The sequence below is a fragment of the Ammospiza caudacuta genome, chromosome 8 (genome assembly GCF_027887145.1).
Source record: "Ammospiza caudacuta isolate bAmmCau1 chromosome 8, bAmmCau1.pri, whole genome shotgun sequence".
NCBI lineage: Eukaryota > Metazoa > Chordata > Aves > Passeriformes > Passerellidae > Ammospiza > Ammospiza caudacuta.
In genome coordinates, this window is record NC_080600.1 from 17,328,994 (window position 1) to 17,348,225 (window position 19,232).

Genomic DNA, 19,232 nt, shown 5'->3' on the forward strand with positions numbered 1-19,232 from the left:
TTTCATTATCTTTTTCAGCACAATTTTCTACCTCATCTTGAATAAAGAATCACATGAGATAATCACCTCTTCTTCAACCATACAATGTAGAGCTGTCCAGTCTATCGGACTGACTCAAACACTACCCCCTTTATCATTCTTAAGGGTAATACTTTCTGCTAATACAGCTGGTTCTTTCTTGTTTAGCACTGCAGGAATTTCAGCACAGTCCTGTTCACTTGTTTTACTGGATGCAGAAGGTGGTGGCTGAGATGGTGTCTCAAGAAAAGCAGAGTCCTTTTCACCTTCACTACACAGTTGTTCACAGGCTTCTTACTCCCTGCAGCTGGAATGGCATTTGGCTCAGTGGCCCATTGCCAGCACTGCCTTCCTCAGGGAGCCTGGGACTTGCTGGGCACTGCTGTGCACGTTGTGGAGTGGTTTGAGAAACTTCTTTGTGCAGCATCAGACTTTCACTATGGGGTCATATAAGAATTGCTGCAGAATGTGAAGCAATGCAAGCAGCTATCTTTAATGAAGATGAATTTTTGACTTTTATGTGGGTACTTGTTGAGGGACCTGAGAATTTAATTGGCTGGCGACCTACTTTACATGGTAAACAGCTTTCTACTTCAGTACAGTCAATGAATCATCTGTAAAACAAAGAACTTCAATTTTAAAAAATGAACCACATATGTAAATTGTTATTTTTCTAACATTATTACAAAACAGACCATCTGCAACAGCCTTTCACAAATAGGTTTACATGATACTGCAAGAAGCATAAATTAGTGCTCCCAACAGTTCATCACTACAATCAGGGCTGCCTTTCTGTAATTAGAACCATCAATCTCTTCTGCCTCTCTTAGATGACACATTAAAAACTGTAGCAGTGAAGTGGCTGTAGGCTGGCTCAGGTGACTGTGCCAGCAAAATGCTGCTTTTAGGTAATATGTGGAGAATGGAAGTGTAATCACAAATATCACCATAAAACTGCAGAGAGGAAGTTCTAGAAATTCCTTTTAAAAGAATACATCTCCAAGTTATGAAAATCAGTTAACCTTTTAAAGTTTTCATTTAAATTTCTGGTTTAGCAGTCCATTTAACTAATACTGCTCTCTAGTTTTTCAAGTTACTCCTTGCCAGGCTGCTGAGAAATCTCACCAGCCTAAAAAAAATCCCATAATTTTTTTTCTAGCGAGTTCAGTTGTGCAATTAAGAACTCTTTGACGTTTAATAAAAATGTAAATTAAAAAAAACCAGAGAAATCTCAACATGCATAGATGTTTAAGGAACCTGAAATTATAGAGGGGGGAAAAAAAAGATGGCACTGTATTTGTTTATTAATTTTACACCATCTATACAAATGAGTGTACCTTTTATAAACTGGAGGCATATGGTGCAAACTGCCTCTCGGGGGCGTTCTTCCAGAGTCCGACATTCAATCAGCTCCTGAGGCACTCTGCAGTAGCTGACACCTGCATTTCATAGCAGCACTGTACTGGTGAGCTGAGAGAGCACAGCCATGCATATTTACACCTGACTAAATACATGAATACATGTATTTTATTATGCAGAATTTAAACTCTCAACCTGTTGAACTGAGCATTGCTCACAGCCAGCATGGTGCTTCATTCATGTCAATTTCTCTCCCCTCTCTGGAACATCCCATAAAACATTTTCTTCCCTCCAAAGAGACACTACTATTTTACAATGTTACGAAAGTTTATGCAGAGGTTTTTATTAGACTTAGTTGGCAAATATTTTTTCTTATTTTTATGTTAAAAAGTAGTAATACTGAAATAAAAAATTATTACTCTACCTCTCCCATCCCAGGCATCAAAAGCATCCATCATCTTTTTCAGCTCAGCTACCGAGTAATAGCTCCAGATGGTATTGGGTGTTATTGCAGCTTCTCTAGGAATATTATTTTAAAGGTAACATTCAAGTGATTAGTTAGCTAAGTCCTTAGAAATGTACCTTGGTGAAATATGTAATTCTTTTTACTAAATCCTAACTATAAGGACTTAGCAGTAAATGTTTTATAAAGCATAAGGAAAATGTTACTCTGATTTTTTTATTCAAATAAGAGGTTCTAATCCTCCTGTGAATGCCAGTTGCTAAAATTGGATATTCATGAAAGGATAGATGTTCATAGAAGAATAATTACAGAATTAATTATGTAAAACCTATTTTTCTAGAATATACAGTAGGAGAACAGATACCTCATATATTGCCGAATACCATTGGAATAAATATTAATGTTCCCAGCCTAAATTTAGGAAGATATGCATCCTAATTATAAAGATGATGAAGCATCAGGAGCTCTACCTTCATCAAAAGATGCACAGTGACACTTCTGACACTGCGCTGTGAGAGTGACAAAGACCAACTGCTTCCAGTTGTAAGTACAGGTCTGCCAATAATTTCCAATTGCTGCCGTGTAAATACATTAATAGTGCAGTACAGCTGTACACGTTCTTTAAAGAATTAAAGCCATTTCCTTTCATCTTTGGTTCTCAGTGTTCAGCTGTCATAGAAGGCTACACAAAAGAAGTGCATAAATCACAACCAACTTTGCAAATATTTCTGGAGGTTTTTCTGTATGGGGATTTATTCAGTGTATTTAGTTTAAATGTTAGAAAGTAATTTTTAATTGTTGTTTTAATTGTATTTTAAAAAATATTAAGTCAAGCAGAATAAGAACAGCAACTGCATGCTAACCACCTTGTGTGTACTCTCTCAAATTCTTAACCTCCAAGTTTAGTTTTTATCTTGTTTATTTGTTTAGTGTGGCCATTCAATTATCCAGGTTTGGGAGCTGGAAAGATTCCTTCCACAGATTTATAGTACAGTAATGCTGCATTATGCTACATAGGATAATATTTAGGCATAGTTATAATATGTATTTATTCTCACTTCATAGTGCTTTCATGTTTGACAGTAACCTTACATTTGTACATGATTTTACCATGAATTTTCATTACTAGCACCTTATTAATTGCATCAGTCCCATCTGCTCTTGTGGTATACACACCAATAATTTTACTTTCACAGCTTGCTCCAGAAGTGTTGAGATAGTGCAGGAGTTAAACTGTAGGCTTGGTGCAAACTAAATTGTAAGAATCACCGAAATCCAACAAATCCTAGAAAAAACATAAAACATATAGAATATTAATAAGAATGCAGTATTTTTAGTTGAATAAGCTTTTATATTTAAGTTTTCTTAACTCTACCAGTGAGCTCTTTTAAATAAATCAAGGATATAGTTTTTCTAGAATAACGTCTGCAGTTATTTCTTATCTGATGTTACCAGAGAATGTTGTGAAACTAAGAGGTTCAGAAAGGCAACAGAAATAGTTAAAGGCAAGGCAGCTCCTTAACATGCAGGGAAACTAAAAGGCCTGGAATTTTTTTACACTTTTCAAAAGGAAATGAGTAAGGGAGAACGTGAAATACAGAGACAACTTGCTAAGAGAACATTGATGACTGTCAGGCATAACAGCCAGAGCTCGTAGTATGAGTTAATTTCCTGCCAGTTTATTAGAATTAGCTTTTAAGTTACAATACTCTAAAACCTTAGGATTTTAAATAATACACTAATTATCTTTTCTCCTTTCTCATTCTAAAGAAATGTCAGAGTACATTTTGTCTTACAAGTTTTAGGAATAATTTGTAAAACTGAAAAAGAAACCCCATCCCAAACAACTTGAAGGGATCAAATCTAATTTCAAGTAAGATTTGAAGCCAAATAGGAAACTAAATTTCCTTCCTACTACACAAGTTCTAGAGCAGACTTGCATGTACAACACTCACATTTAAACTGTTGCTGTATTGCAATGATGGTAAAAGCTGGTGTCCTTAATTACACCGACTGCATTATCAACTCTAGGATTTCTTAACCTAAAACTCTGAATTTACTCATGATTTAGTGTGGTCACTAAGAAGTGCTAACTTGGACATTCTGTAGTTTTAGTGTTTGATGCTAAAGAACGGCATGGGTTGGGGAGTTCAGCATCAAAAATTTTAATAAATGTCAGGACCTTTTTAAGCTCTATATTGGACCTTGAAGAGTGTACTTCCATTTCATTAGCCAAATGATCAGACAGACTGTATGGATAAGGAATTCCAAAATAATCTGCTTCCTCCTGCAATGCAGTTCTAACTTTTTCATCTTCAGGAATCTGAATTTCTCCATTAAGATAATCCGAAAGATATTTAAACAGGTTTCCATCTTGATCAATTAGACATGCTCCTGAGAACATTAAGTGTTTTAAAATACTTTACCAAATCATCGAGTACAGCCTTTTGTACAAAATTTCTGTGCTGGTTTTACTGAGGAGGAGTAAGTATACTGTCTTTACTCTTTTTAAATGGTACTTTATTTTCCTGGAATATTTGTTATTTGAAGATAAAATTCTTAGTGCGGTAAACATTTCTTTGGAGTTTCAGTGAAATCACTTTTTACTCACTGCTGCAGGGATCTGTTCTATTTTGCTTCTAGACCATTTAAAAGAGTTAAAATCAGCATCAGTTCCCATACACATCTAGTGAAACCTTCCCTGGATATTGCTCAAGTTATACTGTGTTTGTTTCTTTTTCTCTCCCTTGCCTGCAGGGCTCGAGGACCCCACAAAAGCCAACCAAACCATACCGTCTGTACAACAGGCTGTTCACTGCAACTGTGAAAGATGGTAGCAAAGTCCTGCTGTGTTATGCAAACTCCTTATGTTAAACATTTTGGGTATTTTAAACAGTTTTATGTATACAACAAGGGATTACTATTCTTCATCCATCGTCTCTTTTAACTGGATCTACTTTGGCAGGATTTCTAAGTCACAAACAAGTGTGAAATTTCACCCATGAACAGTTTTATTCAAACTTTTATATCAAACCATGGTGGTGAAAAATGCAATTTTTACTGTTTGAAACAAAGATCAGACCCAAATCTCTTTATGTAATGAACAGGGGGAATGAGATGCCTCTGGAGATTATAGGGGTTCACAGACAGACTCGAGATAAATGCCAAACACTCTGCCAACTTCAGTTTTATCTATTTTTGTATTCTTACTGAAGAAGTAGATTCCAAAGACACAGTGTGGACAGGGATATGGCACTATATAAATGTGCGTGTTTGCAAGCACAAATAGACTTGTGGAATTCAGATGAACTACCTGTACATATAAAGTCATGCATGCGGAATTGTTTTACAACCTCGAATTAGAAGCCAACTGATGCTCAGCAAACTGGGAAAAGATACACTAAAAAATGCATAAATATATATAAAAGCATGTATTTGCCAGAGAGCTCCATGATCAGAATGTGATATTTAGAGCTTCAATGTATTTACCTGATTCATGCACTTTCAGAGGAAAGCGTCCAGTAAACATGGGCCCCAGCATGGAACCCTTTAAGCGGTGCAGAGACTCACGCCTGGCTGTGTATAAACAGCCTCACACATCCAGTCATAGAATGTCCTGGACATCTTCAACCTTGCCTTCTTCCACTGCATTTGCCAATGGTGATGTCATTATGAGCTATTCAAACCTAAACCAGATACAAATAGCAACAAACTAATGCCAGCTTATAGACTTAACATATCACATACAAGACCTAAGCAATAGCTCAGCTCTTGCACATCTGTAATAGGATACCACTTTAAAAACAGTTCTGGAGACCTAGTAAAGCAAATAGCCAAATATTCTGCACCTTTAGTGTAACAACCTATGACATTTTATCTTGCAAGGAAACAGAAAGCTTACTCTTTCGAGACAAATGGGCAAGCAGAGTTACGTGGTGAGGATGTGTGACTAGAGCTCTGGAAGGATAACCTGGGAAATCCTGAGCATAGTTCACAGTACTACAAATGCAGCTCTCTTTGAACCAACGACACCGAGGCTTCTTTAAAAGCCGATCTTTAATTAGGGCTGCTTTAACTTCCCGGGCCGCTCGCTCGCCCCTCCCAGCCCCCGGGGCGCTGCTCCGCCCAGGAGCGGGAAGCGCCGCGCGCCCTCGGCCCGGAGCAGCGCTGAGGGCCCGGCCGGGCCGGCGGTCCGCGTTACCTAAGCGCCGCTGCTCCGTAAAACGGCAGTGCGCCGGGCCGGGCCGGGGGAGCGGAGGGGCAGTTGGAGTGGCCCGGTCGCGCCATCCCTTCCCCGGAGTCCCTGCCGCGGGCCAGCCCGGTGACAGGGCCCCCGGGGCTCGGCTGCCGCTGCTCCCGGCGCTGCCGGCAGGGGCTCCCTCAGGCGCCCTCCCGAGTGTGGCCGACCCGCCTGCAGTCGGCTGCTCTGTAAGGCACAAACCGTGCTTAATTTTTATAATTTTTTTTATTATTATTATAAGTATGGGTTTACTCAGAGTAGGTTTGATTCTATTGCTGTTTCTATAGGTTCCATAGTAAGAATTTTAGAATGGTTTGGCTTGGAAGGGGACCTTGAAGATTATCTACTTCCAGCGATCCCCCGCCTTGAACACGGGTGGGGCGTCCACAAGTTTCCTCGGCAACCTGCTCCAGTACCTCACCACCCTCACAGAAAAGAATGAACAGATTTATATTAGCTATTTTTTTCCTAATAACTAATATAAACCTGTTCAATTTGAACACATTTCCTCTTGTCCTGGCACTACATACTTATATAAATACTATTGCTTATCTTTCCTGTAAGTTCCTTAAAGGTACTGGAAGGCTGCACTTAGGTCACCCCAAAGCCCTCTCTTCCCCTGACTGAGCAAACCCAGTTCTCTCACCTTTCCTCAAAAGAGAGGTGCTCCGTTTCTCTCATCTCTTGGTGGCCTCCTCTGGAGTCACTCCACCAGGTCCCTGTCCCTCCTGTGCTGGCCCCAGAGCTGATGCAGGGTTCCAGGTGGGATCTCAGAGCAGAGGGACAGAATCCCCTGCCTTGCCTCGCCCTGCTGCCCACGGGGCTTTGGATGCAGCCCAGGGCAGGTTTGGCTTTCTGGGCTGGGAGTGCCCATGGCTGGGTCATGGCCAGCCTCCCTTCCACCAGCTGCCCCCAAGCCCTCAGCAGGGCAGGTCTCGATCTGACAGCAGCTTGAGCTGACTCCTGTCATGGTGCTGCTGGATTGATGGCAGAAGATCTTAAGGTCTCTTCCAACCTTGATGATTCTGTGATTCAGTAATGCAGGCAAGATGCCTGACCCTCATACAGTCATTTTAAAAAGACATTCAGAAAGTGTCCTATTAAATTCCTTGTCTGACATAGAGTTATGTGGTCATCAAAATGCATGCAATAAACAATAGAAAGGTGAAAATAAGTTCTTGTTACACATTCATCTCAGCCTCATTAAACAAAGTTTATATACATGAAAAATATTTCTAAAATGCAGCTGCATTTTCTTAAAAAAAATTGCAACATTATGTCTAGTTCCCATTTAATTCTCCTTTATTTGCTTACAAAGTTTGTTTTTTGCCCAATCATACAGTAAGAAACTATCCTTTTGGATACAACTGCCCAGTAACTAGGAGTGCAAAAACCAGCGCCAAACTCTGGATTTGTGTAGACTTTCTGGAAGGTATGAGCTGCTTATGTGTTTAGAATATATAATATACAATATATTATTTAAAATATATAATATTTTATTTATCATATTTACTATATAATGAGATAACTAAATCCCAGATATTAACAGTGTACTTTTATTGCTACCTGAAGTGCAGTAAAAATCCACTTACTTTACTGTACATTGCACATATAAGAAATGTGCCTACATTGTATTTAAATAGTTTACTCAGTTATATTTGCAATTCCTATTGATTTTCATCTTGTATTACCCTAATTTTTTACTCCTAATTTCCTTTTTGAGGTGTTTTGTCACCAATTTAAGGTATTTAAAACTTCAGCTACAGGTTCACTTGCAAAAGGGTCATACCAAATGGTATGTAACACACAGCAGCTACAGTTCCAGCTGTGTCATTTGCTTTATTCTGGTCTATTACTACATTTTTATTTTTGAGATTACCTAAATATTCATAGTCTACCATGTTTTCAGTTAATATTTAGGACTGTTAACTTTTAATTCAGACTTCAGTCAAATGAAGAACATTAGAGGAAAGAGGCAAATAAATCATATAAATCATCATCTGGTCCTAGTACAGGGATAATAAATTCTTTTTGAAATTGTGTAACTCTGAATGATCACTTACCACTTAAAACTCACTTCTTTTTATCTTAATTCAGATTTGCATTCAAATGGCAGTTCAGGCCATTTAGTAAAGCCACAAAGGAAACACATTTCATTTTTCTTGGCATCTAATCATGCTCCAGTTGTAGCAAAGAGAGGAATGGCATGCCAAGCACCAAGGCTCTCCTGGACAGTTCTTGACCAAGAGTGTACCCAGAAGCCAGGTTTATATATATATAAACAAACAACGCAATAGGTTTTGGACCTCAGATTCAACCTTGTGAATTATCATTACAATTCAGGCTTTTACTTGGCATAGAAGTGTGCAGCATAACCGGCCCCCACAAGCAAAGTGCCTTTTGAGCTGTGTGTTTTGGGAAATGAACACAGGGATGTTTTTGTTTTGGTGTTTGCTAGTTTCTCAAGGAAGCCAGGCTTGCATACTCATCCTCAGTATATTTGTGTTTTGTTTCACCAATTTCAGTCAAATTTGATGGAGAAAAAGAGGCATTAAGAAATGGATTTTTCATTAAGCTTGTGCAAGAAGTGATGTGATTAGTGATGTGATTAGAGGAAGATAGGTTCTTAATACTATAACTTCAGGAAAAGCTGTATCATGAGCTCAGGTCTTGCTGGACATAAGAAAATCCAGAAAGAGAGAAGCTGTTCTACATAATCTACTCACCAGAAGTGCTTTAGTCATAGCTCACATTGTATTAGGCACTACAGGATTAATTCCTCAACCAAGATTTTTCTCAGACATGAATATGTATGCATCTAGTAAAGTACAAGTTCAGTTCCCCCATGATTAGAGCTTTCACAAGAGTCTGCATGTCTTTCCCTCACTACTTTTCATTTCTATTCAGTTTAAAGACCAGTCATAGGATCCCAAGTGACTGAAACTCATAATTCTGCTCTTAATATACATTTAAGATATACAGGCTGTGAAACTTGGCAGTGTTTTAAGTTCTTCCCTACTTTGAGTAGCTGGCAATTAACTGGAGATTTGTACATGTGAAGTGTTCCAGCATGGGAGTTCCTCAGTGAAGTGTAAAGGAAAGAATGACCATGGGAGGAAATGCAATACTTCACATTTTATTTTGAAGTTATTGCCCACAGTAGTGACATTAACACTAAATGGAAGCAAATTGGTGATTGCCTCTTCAAGACTTTAGACTTCTGTGGGATTGGAGGAAATGGAAACTCAGTGTTGGATCTGGAGGAAAACGCTGCCTTGTGGAAAGGAGGAGGTAAGTTCTATTAGATTGGTTTTCTGTTTCTAAAGTTATGTAAGGTTATTTGCTCTTTATTTCGCCAGAGTTTTATAGTGGCTACAGTCCCTTCCAAGTTTCCTTGTAAGGGAAAACATACCAAAGGTATATGAGGTGTGCTGGATCAAAGCTGTATTTTAAGGGTTTTGCACCTTCAGGGCCACCCTGAGAAACTCTGTCATACATCATTCACTAAAAATGGTAGAAGTGAGGGACTTCCCAGATGCTCTCTAGAGCAGATTATGAAAATTGTAAGTTCCTGAAGATCCATTTTCACATAATGCTACTTATATTTAATATGTGATTTCTTTGACTTACTTTATAGAATATTGTAATGTTGGCACACAGCACGGTAAGGTTTGTGATGATTCCTGCATTACAGAAACTGATGCTTTTTATTTCAACCTTCTGAATCTCTGTAAATCTTCAAAAAACATTAATTCAGCTTACTCTAAAATTACCAATTCCTGGATCAAATTTAGCAATTAATGTCTACCTGAGCTAATGGTAGAACTGTGTACATGTAGCCAGTAAAAGAGAATGTATGTGAAGAGAGTGTTAAAGGGCTTTTGGATTTAAAAAGAGATTTTGGGGAAAAGCATTGAATTAGACTAAAGTGCTTCCAGGCAATTCACAGTCCTGATATTGCCTGAACCACATTAAAACTGGGCTTGCTCAAATTCTGTTGTCAGAGACTTCCTGCCCTTCCAGGTCTGTAGGTATTCAGGCAGCATATAATCTACTAGACTGTAAATTTATCATGGCTGTCTTCCTAACTACCCTGATGTCTGTCTATACATTATTATTCCATGTATTACTAATAGCTCAAAATCAGCCGCAAAGAATTTAACTTGCCACTGAGAAGGAATTGCATGTTTTTCCCCCTTAAACCTAAAGGAAGTCTTTGAACTGAAAGCCAAACATCTCAAACTCTGGAGTATCTGGAGCTTCCTACTCCCTTCCTCACAGTACACTGAGATTGATGCTAAGCGTTCATATCTTTAATGTTTGGTTTTTAAAATTTAATTGTATGTTATTAATGGTTGGTATTGAAAACGGTACGTAGCTGGGAAGTTACAAACACCCAACTCCTTTTTCAACCACTCAGAGATGTCTCTGAAGAGCCGGAACCGTGGATTAGCGGTTAATGACGGCTATTTTACCGCTTCTGAAACGCCCTTGGCCGCAGGTGAGAGCCCAGCTGAGCTCCTTCACCGCGGCACCTTCCGCACTGGCTGAGCCCCCCGCCGCTCCCGGCTCGGGAGCTCCGCGCGCCCCGCCCGGCCCAACGGCGCCGCCTCGCGGAGGCCCCTGGCGCGCGCGCGGCCGTTGGCCCTCAGGGCTCTGAGGGCTCGGGCGGGGCCTCGCCGGGGCCTTGCCGGGGCGCGACCCCGCCCTCACGCACCTCCGCTGGCCCGCCGGTCTCCGCTTCTCCCTCTCGGTCTCTTTTGGATTAACTTCGCACCGTTTGTAATGCGATTCATTCAAATGCGTCAGTTTTACATGTGTCTGACAAAGCACATGCTGGTCTGGTCGTATTGGGAAGTGGTAGAACCTGGGGCTTTCCCCTTTTGTGTGTAAACTCGGATAGTTAACGTGAGGGAATAGACAAGCTAAAATTTTTTTTCAGGTTTCGTGGTTTACAGATCTGTGATCTTTTCAGGTTTCATGGTTTACTAGTTAAGTATTGTGTTTCTCTGTGTTCATGTCTCATTGTGTTGATTAATTCATTAATCTGTTTTAATTAACTGAAAAAAGGTGAAGAGAGAAGCAATTCTTTCAGCTTCAGACACAGAGTCCTCACAAGACATAATAAACTCAATTTTGAAAAGTGTCAGAAAGACCATTTATTTATTTGGACGTTCCCCTTGACGGTGTACAAATTGATTTTGAGGATGGATAAAGGTGCAACTGCTAAATCATCATCTGCTGTGTTCACCTCAAATGCTGCGAAAGGATGGATGAAGAAGAGGGATGGAGCATTGCAAGCTGCAAAATGGAATGCTTCTTTAGCTTCTAAAATCAAAACGAAATTAATAAGTAAGTCCTGTTAAAATAAAACTGAAGTTGTATACTGTACTTAGAATGTATGTATGGCTTCAAAAGAAATAGTAGTTGTGTTTAACATGATTAGCTGAAATTCTGCCTGTTACAACCATTCTGTAACAGCTAAGTATAGGTAAGTTTTCATAAAGACAATGGAAATATGTATTTTTAATAGAAAACTTTTTTCTTTATGTTGTCAAAACTCATATTTATTATGTGAATGTTTGAACATTTTAATTTATAAAATTTATAATATTTTAAATATTATTAAACATTTTTATGCCTGTGAAACTATAAATTTTAAAATTTTTTCTTCTTAAAATAACCTTTTTTTAAAAAAATCCAGACTAGAGCAGAATCTATGCATGAAATAAACTTTAAACAGACAGAGTAGTCATCAGAATGACAGCTACATAGACTGTTTTATATTGGAAAGTGTTAGGCTTTGCTGCTCTGGCACCAGAACCTACAGATAAAAATGTTGTCACATAGTGATAGTTCACACAGAGAGGGCCTGGAATTGAAGCTGTTGAAAATAATATTACCTTGTCTCCTTTAGATAACTCATCTATGTTTAAAGTATCCTTACAACAAAATAACAAAGCATTAGCTGTGGCTTTGAGTGTTGAAAAAGAAAATTCTCGCAAGCTAAAGAATGAGAAGATTTTTCTTCAGAAGGAAGTAGAAAAACTGCAGCTTCATAACATCTCGCTTCGTCAGAAACTAACCCGTTTGGTATGCTGCAAATAATATTGTTTGAACTCAGAGCAGCTAAACTAAGCTTTTATCTTTTTTTGAAACTCAATATTACTTATTAAAGTGGTGGCTTAAAATACATGTCTCAGATTTGTGAAGTTATATCACCTGACAGCATAATATTTACATTTAATTTTACTTTTGTAGCTTTTTTGGAACTATTTTGTCTATCAGTGTGTTTAACTATAGCTATTTTAGTCCCGGGTTCATCTTTATATTTATAGGTATTAAGATGAGTTTGTGCTCCATTAAGTAAAAAAAAATTGCAGCATAGATTCACCTTTTATATCTTGTCTCTTCTTACCACTTAAAATATATTTTTTTATATGCAGAATAAAACTCTTATTGGAATAGATGCATTTTTGAATGAAAACCTCTTAACTGCAATAGAAATAAGCAGTCCTTCTGAGGTAAGATGTGTTTTCAACTTTACTATATTGAACTTATCTTCCAAGGTAAGATTTTCAAAGCATCGAATTGAGTGCAATGTTGAAATACTATTTGTGTTGTAAAACATTGACCCCAATTCCTTAAAACTTGGGATTAAACCAGCATATTACAATATATTTAATATTATTGTTCTGAAAATTTAGGATTTAATCTGGTTTCCAAAGTATCTGAAAGTTAAATATCAGTTAGCCTGAAAGAAGAATCATGTGGTTAGAAAAAAAAATAGCTTAACACTTCAGTATGTAGTGAGCAAGCTACCTGCCTTCCTTGCCTAGTGCTGCAATGAATATCTTAGATCTGGAAACTTAACCAGAAAACATAGTCCATGTTAGTCCTTGTGTCATGGAAAAAAATACAATTAATTTTTAAAAAGGAAAATACTATGTTGTCCGTTCTCAACTTGCTTAGTGTTGCTCCGTGCTTCTATTTGTATAATGTAGTTTGTAGGAGTTATAGCTACATACAGAAAGTCTGTACATTCCTTTGGGATAAAAGTAGGTTATATATTTTGATGAATTTTGTAACAAAATATTTTGCTTTAAAATTATTGTGTGTGTTTGAATATCATGTGTCTTCCATCAGTGCATGTATCTTTTTCCCATTCATTTTGAGGGTTTTTTTCCCTGTGGATATTTCCAATACTTGAAACATAAGAGAATATTTAACTGTTTGTATTTGCCTGCTGCTCTTCCTTTGAAAGGCTCTCCAGAGTTCCTTTCCGCTGTCAGCTGGCCCCAGCAGCCCTCCTGGTGACAAGCTCAGGAGTGCACATCGATCAGCTCGGTAGGTGCTTGTGTGAAGTGCCAAGGTGCTGGGTGTCTGTGCCTTCTCTTCCAGCTGATCTTTGCACCTTGTCCTGGGTAGTTTTGAGGTGATGAGAAACCTATTCCTGTTTAATCCAGAAATAACCTGTTTGCAGCTCAGAATTTAGAGACAGAGCAGTAGATAAGACTTGTGTTTGAGTAACTCACTGCTTGGATCATGTGATCTCACCAGCCCAGAGCAGGATTTGCTATCATCAAAAATACATTTGCCCCAAGACAGAACACAATATCATACTTGAGTTCTTGTTTTCAGCTATTATACATTGTTAAGAGAACATTTTGAACACTTGAATGTCATGATGGAAAATGTCATAAAAATCTTCACGGTAAAATTTTCTCTTTTCAGATCTGTAGAATTGCCAGCAGAGCTTCCTTTCATTGCTACAGCTAATGCAAAGCAGCAAGGTAGCCCTTCTCTGGGTGAAGCATCAAATTCTTACAAGTGTACCACTAATTTGACAGAGGAAGTGCATTCAGATCAAGTCAAGTTTGCATCACTCTTGTCTCCCGGTACAAATAATCAAAAGTTCATTGAAACAGAACCAATGGTTGACAAGAATAGATTTTTGAAAGGTATGATGTATTTCTGTGAAAGTGATTTATTTTTTACGCTCTCTGAGAATTAGTATTTAATAATTCATCACTCAATGTGCAATACAGAAGGTATAGTAATATTCATAAACTGTAATAAACTAGTGAAAAATAAATGCTCATCCGTAAGTATAGGTGTCCTGACAATCACTTATAGAATAATACTCATTGAAATTACATAGCTAAGATAACCAAATAATAGCTCAAGTAGTTACAGAAAAATAGTTTTATTTATGTCCAATTTGGAAAGTCCAACTTCAGTAAATTATGAAATTAGCTTCAGTTTACTAAATTTTTAAGGACCAACCATGGAATGTGTGTATTCAGTTTAAAAATAAAAAGTATAATTTTCCGTACTTCTGGTTCAGTCTTCAGTAGTTTTATGCAGATAACTACACTCCATTCCTCTTTTCCCCAAGCTGCTGAAATTTTTCTCTTTGCAGAAAATCAACTGTGTGCAGAGTTAAGTTGCAATAGTGCCTACCCAGCTCATGGAAAAAATACACAATTCTTAGAACAGTCTGAGGAGCCTACAAAACAATATCATGGTAGTTTATTGCCATCCTATGAAAATGTGACTGAAAGAAAGAAAAATGCAGTACTTTGTAAGTCAAAAACTCAACCTAATATAAAGGATTTTGATATAAAATGTAGGCCATTGAATCTGCATCATACCATCAACAGTAGCAGCAATGCCAATGATAGGAATTTGCAGGAAGGTTCAAGTGACTTGTCTTGCCTTACTCTTTCACCTCTTAAATTTAACAGTGAAAGTAAGACAGATTTTAACAAGCTGCTTTTTACTGACAAGGTGAAGCCTGAGGAAACTATCTATGATGCTGATATGGAGTTGACTGCCAGTGATGCAAGTGAACTACTCACAGTTACAGCAAAAGGCAATTATAAATTGCACCAAAATAAAATTAGTAATGCCAGTTCTGACAAAATATTACCAAATTTCAGAAAAGTAAAATATTCCAAGAAGGATAAAGAAAAAATTAAAAGCAAGACTGAAGTCCATTCAAATCTGCATGCAGAAGAAATGCTCTCTAGGGCTGAGAATAGCGAAACTTCAGTAACTGCTGATTCACAAACTCAGCTATTCCAGAATCAGACAGAACAGCTACCTACAGGGAATTCTGTAGAGCAACAGAACAGAACAAGTAAAGCTAAGGATTCCAGGAGGACATACCAGGTTAATGTAATGAATCCAAGAAAACAAGAGACAAATAAAGGAACATTCTCAGAAATGTTTGGAGAAGTGGAAAGCAGAATACAAAAAACAGACTCATGCTCAACTGTTAACAAGATCCCACCAGAAGTTTATTGTGCTGAAAATTTACCATTCCAAGATAACATTTCTGATGTATTGGCTTTACAGAAGGGCTTTCTGAATACAAATGAGAAAGATACCAAACCAACAATAAAGAGGAAGACTTCTCAAAACCTTTCCAAAGCAAACACAGAAAAATCCTGTAGAGAGGAAAATGGCCAGTATGGAGAATATATTTCAAAAAAATCTCAAGCAGAGATAAACCAATGTGACAACAGCAAGAGAAAACAAGACCAGAAGAATATTATACAGCGAAAAAGCAACAGAAAAAGTAGTCACAGACAAGGTAGAGAAGCTGAAAATGACAGCCCTCATAAAGTAGACCAAAAGAGCAGCCATTTTTCACCAGGCAGATTGAAGCGTACATTGGCAAGGGCCAGCCGGAAAACATGTGTGATACCAAAGGAAAATCTTACACGGTTCTCAGTTTGTAAAAATGAAGAATTAAAACACAAGGGTTCATTGCTTGCAGAGGCTGGAAAGAAAGCAGTTGTAACTCAGCAAATGCAAGTATCTTTAGTTACTCAGAATGGTGTAGCTCTGAATACACCACAAGCTAAAGAGCAGGTTGATGATGATGCTAACAGGTTAGAGAAGGTAGATTCCTCAGCTGTGGCAAGTGAACCCTCCCACATAAGTAATTTTCCTGATAAGCATGTAAAGCAGAAACAGAGGTTGAGTTCTGATATTACTGAGACCAAACCAGAAAAAAGTTATTTCAGGCATATTGCTCAGGGGGGTCAGAATATTTTGGATGACCAGGAAGTCCCTCATGAAATGAATTCCTTTGTGAGTAAGCTGAAGCCTGTGATTGAAGTTGAATGCTGTAAGAATATGCCATTTAAGGCAGATAGTTGTTCCCAGGAAAGTCTTCTCGATATGGAGGTCCCAGCTCTTGATAACCACAATGCTTCCATCAACTTTTCTAAACTGAAAAGCTCTGAAATCCACAGGCAAAATGATCATAATGAAGCACCAGATGCTGAAAAAACAGAACAAAATATGGATCATATTTCTAAACAGAACAACAAAAATACTCTGACACCTTGTCATGGTAAGTGTGAGGGCTAGAAAAGCAAGGTATTTTGAATTAGGTAGTGCCTGAAATAGTGGTAACATGTTTTCTCTTAATTGTGTCCTCTCATTGCTTGTTAAGAGCAGATAAAACAGGAGTAGAAAAAGGCAAGAATGAAAATCACCAAAATCTTCTATATCATGTATCAGTTACAATATCTTTTTAAATTGTGGTGCCTAATATCCTTTTTAGGTTTCAATATATCCCAAGATGATACTTAGTAGCGCAGATATAAGTATCTACATTCTTGAGTAACAATTTTAGTTAAAGCATGTATTCCTTTTTTGAAGAATTCCGTTATATTCAAACAGATGGGTATAGAAAGACAAAATAGCTTGAGCTTTTATCCAAGAGAAACAAGACAGGGCTACACTGTTCCCTTCTTAAATGGAAAATATATCTGGACTTAAAATTTCATTTTTGTTTCTTTAGAAACACTGCAACTCAACAGGAATTCTCATATCTGAAAGTATGTTGAGTAGGTTTTTCTACAACTTGCCCATGGGCCAGCTTTGATGTGACAATCTCTTTTTTAAAGTACGATACATAAAGAACATAAGAACAAAACTTTAATATAATCTGAAAGATAGGTTTAAATTCTTCTATAATAAATACAATTATCATAATACAATATAATGGAGTTAATAAAATGGAGTTATGCTGAGTACCTTCAGCATAGGAGCAGTAATCAATGTGGCTGAATTGCAAAACACATATCAAAAATTATTACTAATTGAAGTTTACATAATGATTCACAAAATATTTAAAATGAAGCATGTAAACTGCTATATTTACAGGGAGAAAAGCTCTCCAAGAACTGACAAATACTAGTATACAATTTCAGACTTCTGTACCTAAATCCCCCCAAACTTTAGAAGATTCAGCAGCGCCACTGAGACGAGGCAGACCCACTGTTTGCTACAAGGAACCCAGTATTCAGAGGTAGGTACACATAAATTGGGGCTTTTGTTCTTGTCCTTCGTGTACGTAACTACCCCCAGTAAACATCGGTTGTTGAACCCCTGAATAAACAGTGGAGCTCTCACAAATCTTTTGCAAAGATACTTCAACGTTGATATAAGGCTTCTCCAGTTAGTGTGGCAGAATTTCCAAGTACTAAAGTAAGACAACAGTAGTATTCAAATTCTAAAATATAGTTTGGACTAATAGAAAATAATAGTGAATCTTAATGTTTATCATGATATAATCCCCTTTAGAGATGAATAATTATGAATGTTATACTTAAAGGTAAATTATACCATAATTTATGTCCTTGTAATATAATGTCCTTGTAATCTTGTCAAATGGAAAGGAAATTTATGTACTAATATTATATAATTCAGTCATTTAAATTTAACTATCTGTATGTAATATAAAAAATTATTTAAGATATAATAATTTGATAGTTGGTTATAATGGATATATTATTTTATAATTAATTTGCCTCTTATTATTCTTGGTAAGTTTGGTGGCAGAGGATTTTATAGATTATTAAAAGACAAGACATAAATTGTGAAACAACTTCTGAAATTTAAAAGGGAATTTGAAACCCAAACTTCCATTAAGAAAACTAATATATTTGCTCTTACATAAATAGATCTAAATATAAATGGACCTTTAGGTTCACTACTTCTGAAAATATTCTGTGGGATTATTGCCAGAAAGTTGTTGAGGTTTTTCTGTTTGGTTTGGATTTTTTTAAAGTATAATAGTAATTTAAGGAACAGTTCCACTGTGTTGAGTGTGTGTTAGTAGGATGTGTATTCATGAGGTAAAGACAGTAGAAAGGCTTCCCTGGAACAGGGAAGAGAGTGAAAGGATTATCCCAACTTACTTTATGACAAAGGTATAAAAAGCCTTTTTTCTGGCAATACTGTGCTAAGAGAGGATGAATGCACAAACTGAAAGAAAAATAGAGCACTGTTCTCATACAACCTCAAAATATTTTTTACTTCTGTGAGTAAGCTAACAGTTGAAGCAGTGAGTGAGGAAAAGTAGGAGATAAAAGTAATGGAGAAAGTCTTCACTTTACCACTGGCAATTCAGAAATATTTATGCCAGATAACTTATGAAAAAATGGTAAGGTATTAGAGTCACACTTTTATTAATTGACTTATATGTTAAAATTCTACAGTATTATACACTGACACATTGCCACTCTTTTACCCCAAAATGATAAGTTCTGTATTTCTGAGAAATGGTAACTAATAACAGAAAAAAAATGTTGATGCCAATCTAAGATTTTAGATTCTTGTCTCCTATTTATATTACAGTTAAATTTACACTGTCCTGAATGGGTGCTGTTAAGTGTTCAGTGTAAACAAGTTTTGAAGTTTTTTTTATAGAAATATCACATCCTAATATGATAGAGGTCACATATTTCCAGCATTATTTTGGAAAGCAGTAGTGTCTTGCTTTTTCATACATACTTATTTTCCACAAGTTTAATTTCTTTAGTGTATCAAGCTTTCATTAATGCTATTTACCATGTGAATTATTATGATCACATTACTGTAGTTGCACATGTGCTTGATGATATTCACACCTGATGTTTTTTACTTCTTTTCTTTACAGCAAATTAAGGAGAGGGGATCGATTTACAGATACACAATTCCTGAATTCCCCAGTCTACAAAGTAAAAAATAAAGGAAATTTTAAAAGCAAATCAAAATTTTATTGAGGAAGAGAGAATTGCCTTTATGGACAATACTTCTAAAATGGGTACAATTGTTTATGTATATATGTAAATGTTTAGCAATATAGAC

At 37.0% G+C, this 19,232-nt stretch overlaps 3 protein-coding genes across 3 annotated transcripts; 2 read left to right on the plus strand and 1 right to left on the minus strand.

Annotated features, from left to right (window-relative positions):
* Nucleotides 1–114: 114 nt before the first annotated feature.
* Nucleotides 115–11,106, minus strand: KCTD18 (potassium channel tetramerization domain containing 18). Its single transcript, XM_058809362.1, is given in 14 exon segments — nt 115–260; nt 263–325; nt 328–362; nt 364–415; nt 418–632; nt 1,356–1,395; nt 1,398–1,457; nt 1,802–1,898; nt 2,934–3,125; nt 4,023–4,234; nt 5,330–5,485; nt 5,742–6,266; nt 10,556–10,960; nt 11,070–11,106. Coding segments are annotated over 14 exon segments (2,235 nt in total).
* SGO2 (shugoshin 2) lies at nt 11,026–15,030 on the plus strand. The gene is made up of 7 exons (XM_058809363.1): nt 11,026–11,432; nt 11,998–12,173; nt 12,527–12,604; nt 13,345–13,427; nt 13,815–14,041; nt 14,503–14,928; nt 15,023–15,030. The coding sequence occupies exons 1-7, from the start codon at nt 11,288–11,290 to the stop codon at nt 15,028–15,030; spliced, it is 1,143 nt and encodes a 380-aa protein (XP_058665346.1). The 5' UTR covers nt 11,026–11,287.
* LOC131560924 (shugoshin 1-like) lies at nt 14,975–19,232 on the plus strand. Its single transcript, XM_058809947.1, has 3 exons — nt 14,975–16,446; nt 17,265–17,409; nt 19,042–19,232. The coding sequence occupies exons 1-3, from the start codon at nt 15,102–15,104 to the stop codon at nt 19,145–19,147; spliced, it is 1,596 nt and encodes a 531-aa protein (XP_058665930.1). The 5' UTR covers nt 14,975–15,101; the 3' UTR covers nt 19,148–19,232.

Coding starts and splice junctions, on each gene's coding strand:
- LOC131560924 (XM_058809947.1), top strand. CDS start 15,102: ATGCTCTCTAGGGCTGAGAATAGCGAAACTTCAGTAACTGCTGATTCA. Junction 16,447..17,264: donor TACTCTGACACCTTGTCATG/GTAAGTGTGAGG, acceptor CTATATTTACAG/GGAGAAAAGCTCTCCAAGAA. Junction 17,410..19,041: donor AAGGAACCCAGTATTCAGAG/GTAGGTACACAT, acceptor TTTTCTTTACAG/CAAATTAAGGAGAGGGGATC.
- SGO2 (XM_058809363.1), top strand. CDS start 11,288: ATGGATAAAGGTGCAACTGCTAAATCATCATCTGCTGTGTTCACCTCA. Junction 12,605..13,344: donor AAATAAGCAGTCCTTCTGAG/GTAAGATGTGTT, acceptor TTCCTTTGAAAG/GCTCTCCAGAGTTCCTTTCC. Junction 14,042..14,502: donor CAAGAATAGATTTTTGAAAG/GTATGATGTATT, acceptor TTCTCTTTGCAG/AAAATCAACTGTGTGCAGAG.